Source organism: Mercenaria mercenaria, chromosome 11 (genome assembly GCF_021730395.1).
Source record: "Mercenaria mercenaria strain notata chromosome 11, MADL_Memer_1, whole genome shotgun sequence".
Classification (NCBI taxonomy): domain Eukaryota; kingdom Metazoa; phylum Mollusca; class Bivalvia; order Venerida; family Veneridae; genus Mercenaria; species Mercenaria mercenaria.
In genome coordinates, this window is record NC_069371.1 from 82391411 (window position 1) to 82416767 (window position 25357).

The 25357-nt window shown below is 34.9% G+C and overlaps 1 protein-coding gene across 1 annotated transcript; it reads left to right on the forward strand.

Annotated features, from left to right (window-relative positions):
- The first annotated feature begins 129 nt into the window (after positions 1–129).
- LOC123543430 (uncharacterized) lies at positions 130–23432 on the forward strand. Its single transcript, XM_053518244.1, has 7 exons — positions 130–151; positions 610–695; positions 1211–1261; positions 19920–20205; positions 20626–20810; positions 22140–22817; positions 23139–23432. The coding sequence occupies exons 1-7, from the start codon at positions 130–132 to the stop codon at positions 23430–23432; spliced, it is 1602 nt and encodes a 533-aa protein (XP_053374219.1).
- The last annotated feature ends 1925 nt before the right edge of the window (positions 23433–25357 follow it).

Here is a 25357-nt window from a genome sequence, read left to right on the forward strand (position 1 = left end):
CAAAAAGTAGGTCACTAGGTCAAATCAAAGAAAAACCTTGTGTATGCGATAGAGGCTGTATTTTTCAATTGATCTTCATGAAATTTGGTCAGAATGATAGCCTTGATGAAATCTAGGTCAAATTCGAATATGGGTGATCTGGGATCAAAAGGTAGGTCACTAGGTCAAATCAAAGAAAATACTTATTTATACTCAAGATTTTTGCTCCAATTTTAATGATTATTGGTCAGAATATTTTTTGCCATGAAATCACTAGGTCAGACATGTTTATACTGTTATGGTGTGTTTCTCAGGTGAGCGACCTAGGGCCATCCTGGCCCTCTTGTTTACATACTCATTAATATTCATAAATATGCAAATTAGTTAATTTACATAAAGTAACTGAAAAGGGAGGACAGTGCTTTAGGAACATGTTAATACTATTCGGGTTCTTATATACCTAAAATCAACCAAGATGTATAGTTCTTATTAGTTATATCACTAAATTCAATGGCCGCCATTTTGAATTCAAGATGGCCGCCAAAATATTGACATGAAAATTTGAGGATAATACGTTTCTTAAAAGAGAAGGTTCATAGAACAAAATAAACTCAATTTCAAAATATCCAGGATTTAAAAGTAGACCCCTAGTTTTAACCATTGAAAACCCACTATTAACGCAAATAGACTATATCAATAATTTTAAAGGTCATCAGGTATGTAAAATTCATATATTTTGATATATTTAGGCAAAAAATGATGCGCAAACCATTGTTTAAATCAGCAATTGTCCTAACTCCATGGACTTAGAAACCTTGTTACATAACTCCATGGACTTAGAACCCTTGGAACATAATCGACAAAAACAAGATGTTTTGTTATAAAAATGATATAAATAGTGCAACTACACGCAATTCGGTAATATGACTGTTTAAATCGTATACAATCTATAGCTGCAATTATTTTGGGAAATGTCGCATTTCACCGATATTTTACAATATGGCTCCAAACACGTGAGCCAGACATTTTTCGCTATACATACTGATGATTATAGGCACTTTGCAGTATATTCGACAAAAATAGACTACGCTTTGGGTACCTTTTTGAAGGAATTCCACAATGGAATAATAAGTTAATTGCATGTTTCTTACAAAAGCAATTCGGATTTAGATGTATATTGCTAGTTCCATTAAAATAATGGTTATATACACTGATGTTGATAAAATTTCAGGCAAAACAGCAAGGTGGAAGCACGGAAAAGAAAGCAAAGAATGACAAACAGGTAAATACCGCTTTTCAAATGTTAACATAAGTAGTTGTAGTCAATTTGCTGAAGAAGATAATGAAAGTTAATGCTATAACAATTTCATAATCTCATTTAGCCATACCTTATGTGTATTAATAGCATTACCGAGCGCATTAAAATTAAAAACTTTATTTCAATCTCATTGGAAAAAAACATTTTGAATTGTTTTCCGCCGCCAAGGTGTGCAAAACATAATCTTCAAAATTGATATTGTTCTAAATGTTGCATGGAATATGAAATGCAAGGAAAAAAATATAAGTTGGCCATGATGGCCATATATCGCTCACATGAGATAAATTGCTTGCTTGAACAAATTTCCCTTCTAAAGCTAAAAAACTAGTTGAGTAGGTCATGGTAAAGATTAATCAAGATAACTGCTGAAATCTGTTAAAAATTATACAGGTTGTCCAAATCTCTTAGCTGTAGCTTCAAAAACAAGAAATTAGGTCAGTAGGTCTGGGTGAAGTATATTTAAGATGAGTATTGAAATCTGTATCAAAAGTTATACACGTGGTCCAAATTTCTATGCTGTACCTTCAAAAACAAGAAAGTAGGTTAGTAGGTCACAATTAAGACTATTCAATATGAGTACTGAAATCTGTATCAAGCGTTATACAGGTGGTCCAAATCTCTTTGCTGTAGCTTCAAAAACAAGAATGTTGGTCAGTAGGTCAAGGTAAAGAATATTAAAGATGAGTATTGAAATCTGTATCAAAAATTATACATGTGGTCCAAACTTCTATGCCATTGCTTCAAAAACAGAGAAGTCTATGTAAAACAAGGGACCACCTGGGCGTGACCTATAATGACCCCAACGGTCATAACTTGAACAATCCTGATAGAGAACCAAATGAGCATGTCATATACCAAATATCTAAGCTCTAGGCCTTATGGTTCCAGAAATGTTTTAAAGATTTTTCCTATAAAAGCCAATGTAAAAAATTGGTGACCCCAGGGCCATTCAATTTTGACCCCAGGGTCATGACTTGAACAAAATTGATAGTTGACTACTACACAATACTTAAAACTAAATATCTAAGGTTTGGGGCTTATGCTTCTGGATAAGAAGATTTTTAAATATTTCCCCATAAAAGTCAATGTAAAACAAGGGACTCCTTGGGCGTGGCATATTTTGACCCCAGGGTCATGATATGAACATTCTTGGTAGAGAACTACTAGAGCATGCCACATACTTAATATCTAAGCTCTGGGCCTTATGGTTTAAGACAATATTTTTAAAGTGTTTTCCCTATACAAGTATATTAAATCCATGTGCCCCGGGGCAGGGCCAGTTTTAACCCCAGAGGAATAATTTGAACAATCTTGGTAAAGGACTACTACACAATGCTACATACCAAATATCAAAGCCCGAGGCCATGTGGTTTTGTACATGAAGATTTTCAAAGTGTTCCCTATAAAGTTTATATAAACCATGTGACCCCCAGGGCGGGGCCATATTTGACCCTAGGGTGATAATTTGAACCATCTTGGTAGAGGACCACTAGATTATGCTACGTACAAAACATCAAAGCCCTAGGCCCTGTGGTTTTGGACAAGAAGATTTTCAAAGTTTTTCTCTCTATAAGTCTATATAAACCTTTGACGCTAGGGCGGGCCATATTTGACCCTAGTAACATAATTTGATCAATCTTGGTAGAGGCCCACTAGATGATGCTACATACCAAATATCAAAGCCCTGGACCCTGTGGTTTTGGACAAGAAGATTTTCAAAGTTTTTCAAATATAAGTCTATGTAAACCATGTGACCCCAAGGGCGGGACCTTATTTGACTCTAGGGGGATACTTTGAACAATCTTGGTAGAGGAACAATAGGTGATGCTACACAGGGTTTCAGAAATCCGGAGCCCGGGGGTTACCAGAAAATTCTACTAATTTTTTTCAGAGCGTGCCCGCCGGGCTACCTTGAAACCCTATATCAAGTAGCCCGGAAATAAATACTCTAGTCTTCATGCAAAATTTTGACAGTTATCTTTAATCCTCTTGTTTATCGACTGATACACACCGGAGGCATTAATTTTCTTACCACATATTGTCACAGTCTGCAAATAATTAACAGTTTTAATCATACCCGGAGGCAAATGTTTGTGTGCACACAATATTTTAGACTGATCCAATAGCATCTGAGCCGCTGATCCGTAGTGTTCAAAACAATATGCAAACCTGTCTTAGAATTACGTCATTTTACCGCCACCTGCCAAATTGTACTTTCGTTTTCGCTGACCTCAATATTTATTGAGTTTTGAGAGGATATTCAGGGATCAGTGACATTTTATTATGAGGGAGTTTACTGCTTACATCGACTTAATGATTTTTGATTTAAATACTTGCACAGAATGCATGAAAAAATCGACCATAATTTAGCAAGAAATCGGCGAGTTCATATCAGAAATTATACAGGGTTTTGGACAAACATAAATTCGGATAAGGGATTACACAGTGCCTAGAAAGAGAGAGACGTAATTTACTCGGACTTAGTCCTTTTATTAAAGTGCTTATTTAAAGATGTTATTAAAAGATGTAAAGAATCACACAGAATTATTATATTGCAATTAATAAGAATTTTTGCCTATAAAATTTGATTAATTTTCTTTTTATGACTGTCATGTTGAAATAATTAAAGGGAGAAGAATTCCCAGTTTAAATAGTTTTATCTTCTAAAGTGAAAAAAGGAGAAAAATGAGAAAAAATGAGTGATGATTGGTATTTTAGAGATCAAAACCCATAACAACATATGCGTATGGCTAGAATTATGAAATCCTTAATTAATTTAAGCATTCCATCCGAACTGTAGACTGTAGTATACAAGTACTTACCAAATAATCCAAAACGGACATTGCCAAATAAACTAAATTAAACTAAAATGTTTGGGCTACCTCACAACCAAACAAAAATATTGGTAGTAAAATGGGCTACCAGTAAATTTGCAGATTTCTGAAACCCTTTGCTACATACAAAATATCAAAGCCCTAGGACATATGGTTTTGGACAAGAAAATGTTTAAGTTTTGCTTTTCGGTTGCCATGGCAACCAGAGTTCTATATGGATTTCAATACTTTAACATTTTTAAAGAAGACCTTCCAAGGAACATCCCTGTGAAGTTTCATCAAAATTAGCCTGGTGGTTTAGGAGGAGATGGTGTTTTAAGGAAAGTGTTGACGGACGGACGACGGACGAACGCCGGACGTTGAGCGATCACAATAGCTCACCCTGAGCACTTTGTGCTCAGGTAAGCTAATAAAGGTTAATCAGAGCACAAACTCGAATATTTGTTTAGCAGTAGTCATCTGCTACTACAATATTCTAAATTTCAAGCTTCAAGTAGCCACTATTTATAAATACGTTTAGCTAACTGCATCAAAGTTCACGATCTGAAAAAGAACGAATAAAAGCCGAAAACAAATGATCATGGGTAAAATATTTGGCTCAACTGGAGACAACTCCGTTAAAAGTTTGTTATAAGCATCCTTACTGCGGGTAGATTTTGGTATCATTTTACTTGCTCAGTGAACTGCTATTTGAAAAAAAAACTAGCGATCAAATAAAAAATGCCCTGCGGAAATTGTGATATTTCTGTAACAAACAGGTGTGTCCTTTACATACAAGCCTGTCCGGCTAACTTAGCCTAGCTTTTTGCGAAAAGACAGTCTGGTTCTTTAACGTGCCCGGTGTATAGCAGCGGTACACGCAAAGCCGTCTTTTCTGGGAAAAACCAGCACTGGCCTCACTTGTAAGGTGGGAGACACTCAAGAGAATCTCAGAAATTTCCAGTACCTAGACCGATAACCGGACACTGGACATCTATATTGAAAGTCAAGCGTGTTACCACTAGACCACCGGGCCACCTTTAAAAGTATTAGTGGTAAAACAAGCTCTCTTTTTAACTATGGCAACATTTTAACATAAATCAATTGCATCATAGTATTATAAACATGGAATTTTTGTAATAATAAAATGTACTTTTATAGACAAAATAACAAATATAAAACAGACTTTATAATACCTAAACTGATAAAATTATTCATGTAATGTAAACAACTACATATGCCTTTTCTTATCCAATTGCTGCCTACGTCAGTCAACTGAACCGGAAAGAACCTGTATGTAGGTAACACAGGCCTGTTTTGAGAACAAACTGCTGCCTAAGACAGTCAAATTGTCCAAAACAGATAAAATAACGTAGAAAATAACAGTTAGAATGACAATATGAACTGTCAGTTAGAGCATAAGTCCCAATACAAATACACAATACTGTTAGGTCAAAATGCCGCTGGAGTCAGTCACAATGACTTTGCAAATTAAAGTATTTAGCTTAAACACTTCATTAATGCAAACTCAAAGCTCAGGACATAAATAGCTGGCCAAACTGCCATTTTAAACAACAAAATTATCATTGCTGCCTGAGTCAGTCAATGAAATGGTTTGTTCATACTATGATACTAATACAGTTTGAGACACTTAAGAGTACTAAATATTGTCTGTGTATCTTACTATGGCATTAACAACAAAGTTTGCCTGTACCAGTTGCAAAACACAAAAACCTGAATGAAATAACATAACTCACAGCAACAAGGTAACAAAGGACAGTCCTGAATTCCCTAGAACTGAACACAATTAGGCCGCAAATATGACTGGAAGGCATTTGGGTGTCATCTTCCAATTTTACGTATTTGTCAATCTGTGAAGTTGTATGAATGGGCTAGTGTTGCACCTCCAATGCAAAAGCTGTGAGGTGTGTACTTTGGGTCTAAACCTATCTTAGTAATGCATTTTTATTAAAATGTGACTAAATTGTTTGGTTGTGATCGGTATTCCCGATTCATTAAGAAAAAATGACCCGCTTTGTTTGGGTCGCCCTTTCAGGAATGCGTGTTTCGCAAGAACAGGACATTATTTTGTTCGCTTATGTGGCATTTAAGTAATAGTGAAAGGCGAAGAAAAGTGTTTGAAATGATTAAGGGAAACACCTAAATTAACCGGTTTGCCTTTTTTTCGTCTTAACTGAGATGTCTGTGACCAAAATATAGTGGTTCGCCATACTTGAAGTGCTTATTTCGCCTACACGAAAAAGTGCAAGAAATGCAAGTGTGAACATAGCTTGCTCTAGAGTAATGTTGTAGGCAGTGTTGAATAAGTTAGGTAATACAGCAATCAATTTCCTCAAAATCTCTATTGTTATTGGTTGTCTTTTGTCAGAACTTGGTGAAAAATATTTACATCATAAAAGGACACGTTTTACTAAGAAACTGTGAGTGTGACTTGTACTGCTTGCTCCCTGTATTTTATTTATATAATTAAAGGCTGATACTCTAGAGCATATCCTGGTGCATTTCGTGCCTGTGGAATGGCAGTTCGCTATGTAACTTGTTAATATGTTGTTTGTTTGAAATTATTGCCTCAGGTTGGGTACGGTAATAACTGATGTGAAATAATAGAAATGTTTAAAAGCTGTTCGATAAGAATATCTCGTGCTTTAAGCCAAAGATCCTTCTAATAAAGAGCTGACCACTTGTTTCAATGATGTTTGAGTAATGCCTTTGGAACACGTATGGCTACCCTGTCTGCGAAAGGGGCGTTCTTCAGGAATTATTCTGTATACGAGAAAGCATATTTTGTTAAAGTGTTCAGTTTTCCCGGCTCGTGCTCTGAGCATACGAGGATATTGTGTTTCATACAAGCATGAACCATACGTCTTACTAGGTACATGATTTGAGTATCCTTACAAGACTGATTGTTTATGATATGTACAATAGCACTATTGTCAGAATGTAATACAATGCATTTGTTTGCCAGTTGAAAGCCCCATAATTCAAGGGCCAACGTTACAGGAAAAATATCCTTGTACGTAATATGCGAATTAGCCAACGTTATGGGCCAAGTCCCGTAAGCACACTGTGTGTTTAAAATAGCTCCATACCCAATTGCCCCTGAAGCATCTGTAAACAGATGTAAAGCCTCATAAGTTAACCATTTCTGATCAAGTAAAATGTGCTTCCCATTGAAATATTCGATGAAATAGCACCAAGCTGCCAATCGCGCATCCCTTCTTCAGTTATAGATATACTATAGTGGGGTTTACAAACACCTTTGTAGGGATCAGTTAAACGTCTGACGAAAGCCCTACCTGGCACACTACTTTGCAGCAGAAGTTAAGCAGACGTAAAAGGGGATTAAAAATCTCATACTTTAATTTTCCTACGCGATTTGTAAGACACCAGTAAGTGGTGAAGTATAGTAAGTTTGTCTTTAGGTAACCTAGCTTCGATTTTGTTAGAATCAAGTTCCAGATCCATGAATGTGATCACAGCTATTGCTGTGACCGTTTTCTCGTGTTTTATAGGAACTCCAATAGCTCTGCTTAAATCGAGAAATACCCTCAAATCAGCTTCACATTTGTTAGAATCTTTGGGTCCCATAATAAGCAAATCATCCAGAATATGCAGGATGTGAGGAATTGAAAGCTTCCACTATCCACTTCAAACCTGAACTAAAACGATCAAAGATGGCAGAGGAAGAGCTAGTACCCATGGCGAACGGTCATAAAAGTATGAAATCATTGCATTTGAAACCCAGAAGTGGATAGTCAGTCGGATTAATGGGTATGATACGGTAAGCAGAGTCTATATCTGTCTAAGCCATCAGGCAGCCCTGTCCCTAATCCTTTACCATGGCAACTGCTGGGTCACAAGTTGAGTACTGGACTGTGGCAAGATTTGGTTACAGAATTACCAAGTGGATAGCTTAAATGGTGAATTAACCTGTAAGCGTTTGGCTCCTTTTTAGGGACTACTTCTATAGGGCTTACCCGAAAAGGTTGAAGGTGCTACTGAACTGAAAGGCTCCTCTACCCTCTTTTAAAGCTACTTCTTTTTTCCGATTTTGCAGATACCACTTCAGGTAACTCAGAGCAAGGGAAGTTCTCCATACTTCAACACAGCTGCAGTTTCCAAAGGATATTTCATAGAGTATATGGCAACACATCTCATGAATGATGTTGTCCATTGATGAATATTGCAGATTGTTTTGTTGTTGTTTTTGTTTGGTAGTAGGAAGGATGTTGGTGTTTGGATTCCCCCTGAAATTATTGAACTGCAGTTGAATGGACGAATGGTCTTGGTCATGACAAACGTTGATAGGTAATAAGGCTCCAAAGTCCACATACTTGTGTTTCCAAATATTCCTTTGAAGTTTTTATTTATTTGTGTTCAAATTGGGGCATGTAATGTGGAAAACGACTGTCACATGATACCTGTTAATGAATTCGTATGGTTTTCCAGCACTCTGTCAAGTAAATTGTCTTCGCTGTCTGATGAAATGTTCTGGACATCGGCCTCCTTATCTGAAGTGTCTCAATCAGAAGAACCACTAGATATAATTGGAGACGGTGACCTTTTCTTGCGTTTGGAAGGGCCTCTTTCTTTGCCTTTAAGAATAAGATGTATCAACACTACTAGTGTCATTGTCTACGACTGGTTTACTTGGAGCTTGAGCAGCTCCTTTAAGTCCCTTAATTTCCTTTGAATGTACATTTGTCACTTCTTTAGTTGTATCACTGACCACGACTGGTAGAGGACAGCATGGCGATGTCGTTTCGCTTTGGTCGCATTTGCTGTCTTTCTCTTCCCAGGCAAACCTGGAATAAGAACTTTCAAATGAAACATGGTTTTGCTTTAAAGATTGCTTTTATCTTAACAAGCCAGAGTAATCTTCATTTTTATGTATATGATTGTCTTAAATAAACACTGGCCTATATATACAATAATAAATGATAAATGACAAATAGTTTGAGGTAAATGCTAAAGTCCCAGCCTGGGTACCAGTCAAAGTAAAAAATACTCCGGTACGAGCAAGGGCATGCCTCTGGTACTGGCCCGGAAAAGCTTAAATAACATAAAATAGCCTGAAAAAAGGATGACCTCGGGTACCAGCCCGGAAAACTCTCGGGTACCTGCCCGGAAAAATCTCGGGTACATGCTCGGAAAATCTCGGATACCTGCCCGGAAAATCTTTGATACCATAAAAAAGTTTTAGGAAATGGAATGCCCTCAGGTACCTGCCCGGAAAAAATCTCGGGGTCGCTAGCCAAGATATATACAAACACAATAATCACACAATTTATGTATCATAAAAGTTCGTGCTCCAGTCCGGAATTATTTAAAAGGTTAATTTCAAAACTGGCGAAACCACGGGTTCATGCCCGGATAGATTTTTCAACATAATATATTTAATAAACAATATGCACAAATGCATACATCATAAAACCTTTAAGCCTTTTCAAATGTTTAAAATTATCGGGAACATACCCCGAAATGTTGGTTCAAAACACTCAGCAAAACGAATGCCTCGGGAAGAACCTGTAAACTCAAGTTCAACAGCCCGGAATGTTAATATCTACGGCACACACTAATTGAAATAAGTAAGCTACACTCAACTACCTTAATTTGACACGAAGGACTTCTGACGTCTGCTATGCCCTTAAATTCGAATACAGTTTCTTGTTGCCTTCAACTGATAAATGCGTAAGGTCAGGTGAAAAGCTTCTTCAACCAAAATCCTTTTTAACGCCAGAGGGACGAAGAGATCTCTTTCAAAGAATGGTCCATTATCCTGTTTAATTCATCGACTTTGTCAACTTGATATTTAGTCGGTCTCAATGCAGGGACTCTGTATAAAGTTTGGCATACGACAACGTCTGGCATTCTACCCTAAAGTGATATCTCTACTTCCACTCTGCTGATATTTATCTTTCAACCACCTAGGAGGTTGATAAGCCAATCTACCCTTGAATACCTAGAGATGTTTTGAGAGATAACATTGATTTTGCAGTTTTTTGTTTGGGATATTGTTATTAATTAGTGACATATGACATCAAATATGTGTTAATTGGTATGGAATTTGCACTCTTTGTAAGTAAATTGAAGTAGCTACACAACAAAAAAACAAAGACAAATATCAAACAAGGAATGCCACGCACCAAAAACGCAGCCGCCTCAAAACGAAACCCACAGCACGCAGACGCGTGCACCACACACACACAGCCAACACATTAGGACAAAACGAACAAACAAAGGAACACACACACACACACACACACACACACAAAGCCAACACATCAGGACAAAACGAACAAACAAAGGAACACAGCGGGGCACCGCCTTGGAACGTTCAGTGGCAAAAACACCACTGGGGAGCTTAAATCGGTTTATGGTGCGCACCCAACCTCACTCTTACCCCCACCATGTTCCAAAGACACGGGACAGTGTAAATAAAAGTAATCCCCTCCAGGTGAATCTCTTACACACGTAATGGAAACAAAAAGGCGTAGCATGTAAAACACAAAAATGCTCGTGTATAAATATATAAAAAACAAACCTTAAGAACCAAAAACGTATGTACTCAATGCCTTTTCAGAAGACAGAGCAACAAGAGAAACACCCTTAAGGGCCCGACGAAACAGGCCAGAAGACAAATATCAAAACAGTTCAGTCCTGGTAGGATTTATAAACTGCTTATCATAGAGTCCCCGCCCCCCCCCCCCCCCCAACACCCCCCCCCCCTCTTCCGTCAGACACAATCAAAGAGGGAAGCGTAGTGTCCAACTATAAACGGGTTGAACACTAAACATGCGGTATGTCTCAAAACAGTTGGGTCGTAACCTCTTTTAATAAAACGTTTTATAATTTTACCAAATACATTTGGAAAATTACCATGACCCAATATCTTACGAAGTTTGTAAACCACATCCCCATAAAAAACGGGTTTAGAAATACCTTCTCGCAGAAGTGTCTTTAAATTACTATTGAATTTTAAAACTAAATCAGAATTACGATAGTAAAATTTAGCAAAATATTTACGCAATTTACGCAAAGCCAATTTCATGCAGCTGTGTAGTACAGTCATTTTTAACAGACTGTTGAATTAAAGACGCAATACAAATGACCATAATCTCTCATCAGATTTTGTTTTGGCTAAACAACATTTATAAAATTCTAAATTTATCATGCACAGATCTAAACAACAAATAAGAAAGAACAATTCTTAAAAATATTTTTAAATAAATATTATTGTCATTTTCTAACACTGATTTTACTCAGTTATATGCATACAGGCAATCAAAACGCATCAAAATAAAATTTCTCATAAAAAATAGTGTATGTATTTTGAAGATGTTATACAATGAAAATAAGTGAATATTTCAACTCTCTTAGACAGAAACTGTAAGTTTGAAAATGGGGTTATTTTGGACTAATTTTCAGATATGAAAATTTGAATTTTGAAACAATTTTGTAGAGTTTCTGAAGTGTCAAAATGATTATGTTATTATTAACAGTTTATTCTATAGATCAAGATTAACACCAAATAAATAAATAAATAAATACCCACGAAGATGATTTTACTTTTTCATACACGCATAAGCATTGTCATATCGCATAGGTAAAGATGAAATGTCTCGTGTGCATGAGTGGAATCTTACATGTAAAAGAAAATATTTTAGTTCTTTTCTTTTCATTACAATAATCATTATCCACAATTCTACCAGTTTTGTCCAGGATATGTTGTGTGCATCGTCACGACGAAACTATGCGGTATAAAAATGTAAAAAAAAAAAATATTTTTTTTTTTTTTTTTTTTTTTTTTGCATTTCGGTATGATGCGTACACATTATTTTTGTGCGGTAATTATGTACGTACGTCTTTATTGAAGTGTATTTTTATAACGATACCCAATTATTTACAATTCATTTTTTCCACACTCGAATGTTTAGATCCGTACTTATAAAGAATATACTCAACGCCTTTTCCAGCTCAATAGCTGGGTTCTTATTTTTATCTCTGCTAAATTTTGACAGATCTGAAGATCTCGCAGATGGAATTTTTTGCCGTGTAGCGACGAACGGCAAAGTATATATTTTTGGGTTGCGTTATTTCAGTTGTCATGGTTCAATGAATCTTCGTTGGTATTTATTTATATTATCTTTTTACTTATTTTTTTATGTTCCGATCATTTAAAGAATCATCAGTAATTTAATCACATATTATAACTTGAACGACGCTAGCTTTTACAGCTTTCTTCAGTGAAAGCATTCATTTTTTCACAACATCCGCTTTTATTTATGTTTTAAAAATGTTATGGAACAAAACATTTGATTGGTCCAAGTTGTTAGAAAGAACATTGACTTCTACAAAATTTGTTCAAATCATGACCCCCGGGGTCAAATTGACCCCGCCCCATGGGCTTACTTGATTGTACATAGAAAACTCTTCAAAATTTTCTAAAAATAAACCAGAAGGCCTAGAGCTTAGATATTTGACATGTAGCATTGCCTAATTGACCTCTCTACAATTTTTTTTTTCAATTCTTGATCACCCCTACCCCCGGGTCAAATTGACCCAGCCCCAGGGGTTATTTGATTGTACATAGGGAAATCTTCATAAATTTGCTAAAAATAAACCAGAAAGCCTAAATCTTAGATATTTGATATGTAACATTGCCTAGTAGACTTCTACAAACTGTGTTCAAATCATGACCCCGGGGTAAAATTGGCCCCGCCACAGGGGTTACTTGATTGTACTTTGGAAAATCTTCCAAAAAATTTCTAAAAATCATGAGTTTGACATTTGAAACATATAGCTCATATTACTCAGGTGAGCGATCCTGGGTCATCATGACCCTCTTGTTTAATCTTTCTGTTTATTAATGTTGTCCAAAGTTGCTTGTAATATAATTCTGACTTTCATTCCTAGGCAATAGTCGTATTAGGTATCCAGATGCCATATTTTCTCCCTTAGCTGCATTGACGTTTCTTTCTTTCTTTTTTTGCATACAATGCAGAATTTTGCAAGATTTGGCTTTCTTCTGGACAATATTCTTAATATGAAATTATTTCATTTTTACCCAATTGGTGGATAAAATTTATCCGCGGGGTCTCCAGTTAATTTTAACTAACAATTCGGATACTACTGCTTCATTTTAGATAGATTTACCGCCCTCTATATAATATGGTGGCATAAAACTGCCACCACTTAGTTATCAGGTTTCACGAACACTTTCACGAAAATAATTTCGGTTTTCACGTTAATAATGGAGGATTTCATGAAAACAGTAAATTATCACAAAGGCCACTTAAATATCTTAACACAAAATTATGCTAGTTAGTGCTTTGAACTGACACCACTTAAAGAAAATTTTCATGAAAAGTTTCGCGAAAACAGATAATTTTTCACGAAAGCAGATAGTTTTTCATGAAACCAGATAATTTTTCACGAAACCACGAAACATTTCAAGAAAAGTTCTCATGAAAAGTTTCGCGAAACCAGATAATTTTTAATGAAACCAGATATTTTTCACGAAACCAGATATTTTTCACGAAACCAGATAATTTTATAAATTTATGGAAAGAAAATTGTTTACCCTGTTCAGTGTTCCTGAACCACGTTACCCCAAGACAGAAGAATCGTTCCAAATATGTTCGGTTTCTATTGTTAGTTAACTACTTTCATGAAAAGTTAATTGGTATCATGTAAACTTCAACTGTTACGATGTGGCAGTTTGAAGCAGTAAAGAGCAATTCTCATGTTAAGATATTTATCTTGCATTCATGAAATGTTTATCTGTTTTCGTGATTTTTTTTTTTTTACTTTTCGTGAAAACCTAAATTATTTTCGTGAAAGTTTTCATGAAACCCGATAATTAAGTGGTGGCAGTTTTATGCCACCATATATAACAATATTATACATACCAAAATTTATGATAAGTAGGATGAATCTAATTTTATTATTGTATATTTCTCTCATTTGGATAGAGATGTGCAACGGGCAACATCTTATGGGATATGAATTTATCAGTTAGTTTTTTTTACCATTGTGTGATTGCAATGTATCTATTTATTTCAAATAAGATTATTTCGTAAGGTTACCGTTATTACAAACTTACTTTGATTCTGGCTAAATTTAACTACCGTTATTCAGATTTGGTCATTGATTTAATAGTAATTTAAGGCACTTCTGCGAGAAAGTATATCAAAACCCGTTTTATGACGTTGTAAATTAATTTCATAAGATTATTGGTCACGGCGATTTTCTAATTGTATTTAGTAACGTTATAAAACGTTTTATTAAAAGGTGTTAAGTGTTCAACCGTTTACAGTTAGACGCTACGCTTTCCTCTTTGATTGTTTCTGACGGAACAGGCAGTTGAATCTATAAATCCCAACGGGATTGATCTGTTTTGATATATGTCTTCTGGTCTGTTTCGTCGGCCCTTAAGGGTGTTTCTTTTATTGATTTGTCTTCTGCAAACTAATTAATAAATACATGTACATGATATATTTGACATGGCGTCTGGTTAGTAATGAGCTTTGTTAAGCTAAACAATGTTAGAAGTGGTGGTGACAATAGACATTTGATTGTCAGAAAAGGTGAAGTTTGATTGACAGAAAAGGTGAAGTTTGATTGACAGAAAATGTGAAGTTTGATTGACAGAAAAGATGAAGTTTAATAGACAGAAAATGTGAAGTTTGGTAGACAGAAAATGTGTTGCAAGGGTGCGTCTAATTTGTTATGGGTATGAAATGGAATGCATTTGAGTCATTATCATCATCATCATCATCATCATCCCCATAGTCATCGGTCATAATTATCATCATCGTCATTATCATTTATTTCATTACCACCGATTTCATCATCATTAACATCATTTTCATTTTTATTATAAAATGGTCATCCTGTTTTTCGCAACAGTCTTTTTTAGCATTATTTAATTAAATATATTCACATCTTCATCATCATCCTTTTTTGTTACCGCCACATCATTTTTATCAACAACATCACTTTATCTTATGCTAACTGGTGGAATACTGAAAATTATCAGTAGATATTCCCTATCTCACTTAAAGTGCCGAAGTTTTATTTTACAGAAAAGTTGTCTCCCCTGCCAAAACCTTATAATTACCTCCCTTTATTGCCTTTGGAAATACTGGCCACTCTATTGCTATTCTAAATTTCAAGTGTACACAATTCATGTACAACTAGACAATCCTGTATATAACAGCTTGGCTATATATTCTAAGAGATAATAGTAATGCTCTACATAGTTACCTTCATTGCTTTTATATCTTTCACATTTTTCAGCTGTTTACTATCGTACGGTACCTTATACTGGCGACAGCACATTGTTAGTTGTTGTCATAGTTAATTATCAAAAGCCAATAACTCAACCTTACGTAACTTGCCAGCATTTTCGTCGAAGTCGTTTTCCAGTCAGGACCAGATTTACTAGCATTTAGGAGCGACCTGTCGCTTTTATTAATAGATTTGAAAGGTTATTGGAATAAACCACTTCAGTTAAGGAGTACCCTACCTTTTAATAACTTATTTCTATAATAAATATTTAAATGACTGCCTTCTTCGACAATTAGACGCCTTGGTGCAGTGGTAAGCGTGGCGGCTTTAGAATCTAACTTTTGTGAGTTCGAATTCCAACGGAGATCGATATATTTTTTTTCATTTTATATTTGTTTCATTTTATATTTTGCTAACATACATTTTAAAATGATGATAATGTTAAACATGTTTTTGAATCGCATTACTTGTATCCTTTTGCTATTTTCGCATATAACATAGGTTTTTTTTCAAATATCTTTTTGATTGCGAATTATTCAACTTGGTTGACATACCTCTTGACAATTTGGTCATTCAATTAGCTGATGACACTGATTCGGAAGAAACCAACACCGCCAGCGAGTGTGAAGATGCTCCATTGGACGTGTGTGTTTAAAATGTATTGAATTTAATGAAATTGTACCAATGAAATTAAAAATGAATAATTTGAAATGATGAGATAAAATGAAATAAAAAAAAACATGAAAAATATAAATAAAACAAATTCAATCATAAAACAAATCGCCCTGTGTGGGATTCGAACCCACAACCTCCTAATCGCAAAAGTTAAATTACTAACAAGAGTCCTCAATTGTACCAACTGAGCTACCGATGCAATTTTAATATGTACATTATTTGAAATATATTTATAGTTTTAAAAACGTCAAATATCTTTCAAACCCTTATTTAATAAATGGAACAGTCTGGAAAATCCAAATCTAAAAATAAAAGCGACAGGTCACTCCTAATTGCTAATACTACCGTTGACGTTGTCAGTTGTGTTCTGTAGGTCCACAGTGCTTTAGGGTAAAGAGGAAAGCAAACGAACTTTTCCTGCATGCCAGTTCAAAGAAAAATTATGTAGTAATTCTTCTTATAAACTTGATCAGGATGTTTGTCTTGATGATCTCTAGGTCAAGTTTGAAACTGGGTCATACGGGGTCAAAAACTAGGTCAGTAGGTCAGATCAATGGAAAAGATTGTGAACACTCTACAGGCCACAGTTGTAACCCAATCTTTATGACACTTGGTCAGAATGTTTGTCTTGATGATCTCTAGGTCAAGTTTGAAACTGGGTTATGTGAGGTCAAAAGCTAGGTCACCTGGTCAAATCAAAGGAAAAGCTTGTGAACACTTTAGAGGACACATTTGTGACTCAATCTTTATGAAACTGGGTAAGAATGTTTGTTTTCATCAATTTTATGTCAAGTATGAATCTGGGTCATGTGGGGTCAAAAACTAGGTGACTAGGCCAGATCAAAGGAAATTCTTTTCAACTCTCTAGAGACCACAATTTAAGTTTGAAACTCACGGGAATTAGTCAGAATGTTTGTTTTGATAATCTTTAGGTCAATTTCGAATCTGGGTCATATGGGGTCAAAAACTAGGTTACCGGTCAAATCAAAGGAAAAGCTTGTGGACATTCTAGGGGCCACAGTTGTAACCAAATCTTTATGAAATTTGGTCAGAATGTTTGTCTTGATGATCTTTAGGTCAAATTCAACTCTTGGTCATGCGGGGTCAAAAACTAGGTCAGTAGGCCAGATCAACTCTGGTGAGCGATGTATAGGGCCATCATGGCCCTCTTGTTCTATTTAGTGTCTGTATGCCTTTAATAAAAATTCGCAGCTTTGTTCTCTCCTTGGCATTGTTTACATACGCACTTATTTAGTGTGTGCGGGATAGCTTTGGTCATTGTTAATTATTAATTATGAAAAACCACATCTGAATATACCAACCAGGACATTTTTTTCTATTAATCAGAATAATAGTGTGTATTCCTTTCAGAAACATTCAGCTTCTTATATTTACATGAAATACTTTTCATGCACTGATGTTTCTTACATACACACTGCTTTAGTCAGTACAAGATATTTTTGATTTTAGTATGACAAATGAAAAGTAACACAATCAAAAATGTAAGATGTATGTTAGAAAGAATGAAATGGAAATTTATACAATAGTTTATGACTAAATTGAAAAACTATCAATCTATCCACCATGTCCTAAAACCCGCTATACCCTAAAGCACTGTATTACATTTTCGCGCCATTTTCGTTAGGCTATGCAGCTCCGAGAAGAATATTTCCTAGCTATCTGTATTAAATCCATGAAAATATTAAATTCTGCAGCTTGATTTTCATTTAAAAACAAAATTTTCTTCACAACAAACTTGTGACACTTTAGATAAAGATAGAAAATTCTTTCTCTTAAAATTCAGCAAAATACAGGATTTAGCGTTTAAAATCCCAAAATTTTGTAGGCTGGGGTTCCCCGTCCAATAGTCTCCCCCACCCTGTCCTCAAACTTTGAAAACATTCATATCTATCAATCCATCTATCTATCCGTACATACATACATACATAGTTCACCAACCTTAGCCTGAAATTCAGACCTCTGAGCATTTTTTAAAAAAAAATTATGCTCGCTAATCTTGCAAATCTCGTATCAGTAGTATCATATTAAGCCAATGTCCAGAAAGTATCAGACAAGCCACCCAGGTGTGTTAAGGTAGCTGTAAGAATAATTACCTATAAGGTCCAAAGACACGGCATGCACATGATGTTCACATGTGTAATCTTTCATATTAATGATTCCGAAAATGAGGAAATTATATATCTCCAAATATACATAAAAATGCACCAGAGCTGTTTTTTTTCTTTGACTTTTGACCACTTCAGTTTATTGGTCAATTCAGAGTTGTTCCCCTTAGATTTTCTTGATAGGTACCATCTCTATTTGTGGCTCATTTATCTCATAGGTATATACATTTGTATATATATATATATATATATATATATATATATATATATATATATATATATATATATATATATATATATATATATATATACTTACAACCTTTGGGCGTAACTGAAGAGGAAAGAATTTTATGATGAAAAATCCCAAGTGCCTAAGGCGGGATTCGAACCCGGGTCGCACGGGTAGAAGTCCAATGCTCTTACCACTGAGCCAAACAGTCGACTCTGACACATTTGCCAGAGATTGGTTTACGAGCTTGCGTAAGCGACCGTAACAGTATATTTTGGAATCAATCATATGATATATACATATGTATTACTTAAAGAAGTATATAACGGTGCTCAAAATTAGGAACTACAATCTGGATCAAACTGCTGCTTATTTAAATTGATATTTTAAGAGACTTGCATTGAGCTAGTTCATGCGTATATAAGCAAATTACTCAATGCAGAATGTATACCTTTAGCGTAATTATTAGTGTTTGAATAACAAAAGTAATAACAAAAACACTTTGGAAAAAAGTGTCTTCGGTTTACTCTGAAAAAAAATTCGGACCTTCAAGTTCTGAAAAATAAATATTCTGATTTTTGTAGGAGGCAAAACAAAAATTTTAGCACCAAGTAAAACCCCAGCCCCCTCCCACAAATGGTCTACCTCTAAGGACCAGAAAGATAACAAAACCGATGACACAAGCTCAAAAGTCAAGGTTAACGTTACAAGTCAAATATTTTAAATATTAAAACCTGTCTGAACAGTGGACATTCAAATAATGTTGGATAAACATTGAAAATAACAAAACAGAAAGCCTATTGCATGAGTTTTACCTCTAAATCAAAGGCCAAGGTCTCAGTATGAAGTTAATTATTTTAGCCATTATTTTTGTCCTGTCTATAACTGTTTTATGCATACTGACCTGACAAAACGTTCTTCATAATCTAACCTAGAAAGAGGTCAAATAAAGTATTCAGTTTCTTGATACATAGTTAGTTAGCGGAATTTTCACTACAACAAGACGACATGTCCCTTTCAAGACTTTTTACAGAATTTGATTTTATTTTAAAACCCTGTGATCAAATGTCAATGTCATACTTGGAAGTTAAAAAGGTATATTTTAACTTTATCGGATTAAAACGTTTCATACTACTTGACACAAATAAAATACAACAGAAAGACTGAAACATACATTGCAAGTGTTTATGATTATTTTTCTTTTCTTTGATTTTTTTGCCCCTTTACCAGTAAGAACATTGTTTTGTTTAACAGTACTTATTTTAAGTCACATGCGAATTTATAGACGCAGCAGATAGGTCCCATTTTTAACAATTTCTTCAACATTTTGTCACATAGGTTACCCCTGGAAAACCAAAGATTTCCGAAGTAAAGGCCGAATCAATTTGGATAAAGTGGAGGAAACCAAGAGGCATGATACAGAAAGATTTCTACAGGCTTAGCTATAAAGAAGGGAATAGTGAAAGTGGTGTCTGGTCTTTTTGGAAAAAAATATTGAAAAGAATAAAACGCAGCTCATTGGATTGAAAAGTAAAACAAAATACACATTTCGAGTAAGGGTTATTCATGAAGGTGATGAATGGCCATATAGTAAGCAGAGCGAAGTTATTGAAACTAAAGAATCAATGGCCGCAACGCTGGTGGGACAGTCACGGCTGGCAAAACGTGGAACCCCTTCTGTGTACTCTTTGCCAGCAAAAGAAGATACGAATGCAAGAAACAGCGAAAAGAAAACAAAGAAGTATGAGTTAGGTGAGTTTTGTAGATTTGTTCAAAATTTGACTATATAGTTAAACGGTAGTAATAAAACGTCTTCAGATAAGAATCAGTGTGAATTCAGCGAGTTATGCCATTTACTCGAGTGGATTAATTTGGGAAAGAGCAAATACACATGTGTTTCAAAACCTATAAAAAAAGAAATTGGGTACTTCTTTTCTAGCATGTAGTTTCAATCTGATACGTGTTTAACAGTTTAAGCAAAGAAACTAGTATCTGTAATATTTGAATACGCCTTAAATTTTGTTTTTTTGTAATAGGCAATTATTTCATTTAGCATACTTTTAATATTTTACCTACCAGAGTTATCGGTTTTATGTCATAGGTACGTGAAATATGAATGATGTTACCAAGTTTAATCTTGTTAATGTGGGAAGCCTTTCATTTTATTAACAGGTACAAAAGATAAAGGATATAATCGACGTGAGAAGACAATCATGCTTGTAGGGGCTACTGGTACAGGAAAGACAACCCTAGTAGACGGAATCGTTAACTACGTTCTTGGTGTTAATCTGGGTGATCCATTTCGGTTTACAATTGTGGAACTAGAGAAAAGTGAAAGAAATAAGCTGACAAACCAGGTAAATCACAATGTTGTTATTTTTTCTTACATTTTACATGACTGTCTATTGAAATATAGAAATATATGAGAATGCACTTTTCAAAGTTTCAAAGTAGCAAAAAAAAATCGATACCATTTTCCAGACCTTATACCTGTCAGAATTTAATATATGTAGGAACACACACACGAGCCTTTGTGAATTGTTAAATAATCCAAACAAAATTAGGAAAGGTATGTTCTAGCTACACAGTTTGTTCAAATTTGATTCATTCATTGCACCAGTGGATTCATATCTTACATTTTATATTTAATCAAACTTATTAAGCGATATACAGACAATAATATAAACATTCGGTCATGATACTATTATCAAAAGCACATTATTTGCGAAAGGTTAAAAATTTAGATAAATCAGCATGTGCTAAAACCAGTATCCTGTAACCCCAGCGGGACATTATTGTTGTTGTTTTTTGTTCAAGATCCACAACTCAGACTTACATCAGACTTTTATCGCGCACAGGACCATATCAGACCTTAAGGGAGTTTGAATAAACCTAGCGTGCATGATTACAAATGAACAGTCTAAGATGTGTTGTGGCTAAGTTCAATGTTTTAATGTCAAATGTGTCACCTTTAAATGCCAACTGCCGGTTGCCATGTTCAATGTTTAACGCTATGCAAGAAACGATCTAAATATAACATAGTTCTACAATGATTATTTTAAAATGATCACGATTACAAGACGGTAGTGGATTTTTTATTGATAGTGTAGATAAAAAAATGTCAGTTCTATGACTAAAGATGTATTTTACTGTGTTAAAATCTGGTCAATGAAAATTTTGAAAAATAACTTTTTCCGAAATTTTACAAAATTTAAAGCATTTTGGTGTCCAAACTAGCAGAAATTTACAATGGAAATATCCTATCAAAATCTTTTTAAGAGATTTATTCAAAACTAATTTAGATATTTTATTTTAGACTTCAAACATATTCCTATTAATATCCTTGCAGACCTTCAGAATGATGCCTTGTTTAAATGTTAATGTCTCACATTTAAAGAGAAATGAAGAAAAAACTTTGTTACGAAAACGTTGGATCAAATTAAATTTATATGAGGACCCTTTGGAAGCATAAAACGCAACCTAGCAAATGATAGTAGACTCGGTTTGAATCTGCACGTGAGAGGTCTTCGTGAGAGACATTATGAAACACATTCACACCCCTAGCACATTCTATTTTAGTAAAACTGAATGTACTCCATGATCCCAAAGGACTAGAAAATATAACAAAACTTAATCCAACATTTATATACATGAAGAAATAAACATTTTTCTTCGATACATTAAAGGCCGAATCCCAAACGGAGTGGATCACATGTTACACGATATATTCCTCCAAAAATGGCGGACGTTTAGACTTCACACTGACGATTGTAGATACGCCAGGATTTGGAGATACTCGTGGGATAGGATACGACAAGAAAATAGTTTATCAAATCAAACACCTTTTTTCTGAACAAGGTCCCAGGGGTATTCTGTCACTTGATGCAATTTGTTTTTTGAACAAAGCACCTGACGCCCGTCTTACTACTCAACAAAAATATGTTTTTCAACAAATTCTGTCCATGTTTGGAAAAGACGTGGAAGAAAATATCTGTTCACTTATCACGTTTGCCGACGGTCAAGAACCGCCGGTTTTTCATTGTTTGAGAGAATCTAAACTGCCTATAAATAAAGATTTCTGTTTTAACAATTCGGCTTTGTTTGCTTCAAACGGTACGGAAAGCTCATCAGGTTTTTCGACAATGTTTTGGAATATGGGTCATGAAAGTTTCAAAAAATTCTTTTCTCACATACAAAATCTCAAACCAAAAAGTTTAGAGATGACTAGGAATGTTCTCCATGAACGCGAAACTCTAGAAAATACCATAGAGAACATACAGCAGCAGGTGAGTAGTGGCCTTTTTACTATTTCCAGTCTACGCGAGGAAATCCGTATTTTCAGGCAGCACAAAACAGACGCAGAAGCAAATAAAGACTTCGAATAAGAAATAAAACACGAGGTAATAAGGCATAAACCTTTGCCTGCAGGTCAACACATCACCAATTGTTTACACTGCAATCACACCTGCCACCACCCATGCTATATCCCGAATGACGACGGCAAAAGGGGATGTGCTGCCATGGACAGGTCAGGAAACTGCAATGTTTGTAAATTTAAGTGTCATTGGTCTCAGCATAGAAACACGCCGCAAATCATATACACCGAGATTGTTGTAGAAAAAGAAACGTATTCAAATAAAATGAAAAAATTCCAAGAAGCAAAGAAAAAAATGGTAACTCATGAGGAAGCTATTGGAATGCTGAAAGAAGACATGAAGAATATGATGTTGGCCGTGCAAGAAAGAATGGCAGTTGTCAAACGTTGCAATGAGCGCTTGAAAGAAATGGCACTTCGCCCAAATCCACTAAGTATGGTTGAATATATCGATATTATGATAGAAGCTGAAGAGTTTGAACCAAGTAATGGGTATAGGGAGCGAATTACAGAACTGAAATTCTATAGAGAAAGAGCTACTACAGACAAAAAAGCAGAACAATTTCTGGCTATCAGACTAGATGAAGAGCTTAATATGGATTAGATAAATGCATACCTCACTTTGGTGCCGTATTTATTTGGAAAGCTTTTAAATGATATAATCTCTTCTAAAGACACTTATTATTTTCTAAATGCATGTCAACATGACCTCAAGATTCTTCTCACTTAACTGCAGCAAACTTAAAGTAAACTATTTCCGGGATAGTGATATAATGCACCGGTACCGTTGTTGCACACTTGAAATATAGAATGGTGGAACCTATGCTCGCGGTGTTTTGTACATATATAATTTATTTAAGAGGCAAGAAATATTTACTATTTCGACTTGCCAATGCAAAAACATAAAGTCATCCTCATTTTGTCGAAATATGGTGTTGATGTGCGTCATCACGTGACTTAGTCGTCATGTGAGCTATCGACATATATTAACATATTTGTCAGAGATTTGCGCGACGAATACAGATTGCGTAAAATGTATCTGTTGCGGTATACGTCACGTGAGCCGCACGCGCGGCTATCGCTACGTTTGTTGTAAAGGCATATCAGCACTGGTCGGTGTTGAATATAGCATGAGGAATAAGGTCAGTAATTTGTTCGAAAATTGGTGTAGGAAAAAGTGATGTTCTCTAAAGATACGTAAAGACGACATGAAGTTGTCGTTTTTTATATGAAACAAAGAAGGATTTGAATTACTGACCTTTAACCATGATAAAATATTTTCATCTGTACTTCTGCAGAGAGCGTATTTATAGAAATACTGCGAGCATAGGAATACCGCGAGCATAGGTTCCACCACTCTACAAATATTTTCAAACATGCTAGTTAAAAATGAAAGTAGAAATAACATCTAAGTAACCTTAAATATGTAATATCTTCCAACAACTTTTAATATTTTAAACAAAATCTTCAAGAAGATTCTTTGGAAGAATAAGATGCGTCCAAGCAAATTGATAGCAGACTCGGTTTGATTGCAAACATAGAACTTTTAATTGGTTTAATTCATACGTGAACTTAACATCTCGGACTGGACTGTTTATACTTAATGTTTACTTGTTTAAAGTCAAAACTTTTAAACGATAGTATATATTTATATCAATTACCGGTCGCTACTCAGTTTAAAAGTCAATATAAAGGATATAAGAATTTCTGATAGACAAATCCACGTCAGAACGTCAGAATGTATTCTAATGATGCCTTGCTTTTCCATATCGTCTTTACTTCAGTTTGTCAGATCTTCCATCTCTTTGAAACGTATTCAACCAAGTCCATCTATATCCATAATTCCTTATATAAACATTTAAAAGTAGAAATCAGTCTGTGATAAAAGGTCTTATTATCTTTTATTTTAGCCATGCTAAGGTAGTGCATCAGTGTATAGGCTAAGAGTAAAGGTATGCAGTGGATTTTAGTTTTCGGTGTAAAGATTTGTTTTGATCATTGCTTTCTCTTGGCCCTGCCAAATACTTTTCTCTGTTACAACTACAATCAGTTTCTGCTGCGTAAAAAGACGTTGCAAACAGTGCTTTGTTCAAAATACTGTATGATTTGGAATTATATTGATTATGTATATTTTATGTTGATGTTCTGTTATTAATTATTTGTTTATTTTTTTGTTTGTTTTTCTTACTTTCATATATAAAGTTAACCGGGGTTAGATTTGAAATACTGTTGGTGAATGTTTCAGGGCATGTTTCCAAATTTCTTATATGTTTTTAATCATTGTCTCTTATATCATTAAACCTCATTAGGTTACTATAGATAAAATCCAAAAAACAAACACATGAAATGTTTTCTTTTGTTTCTTGGCCATGATTTCTCATTTTCTTACGATACTCAACAGTGTTTCTCAATCACTCTTTCAAAACGAAAATTAAAAAGGAAATGCTATTCTTTCTCCAACGCAATCGTGCTGTTTCTAAGTAAAATAGGAAAAGTGAAAACTCCACAGGTTGCCTTGCGCGACAAAAT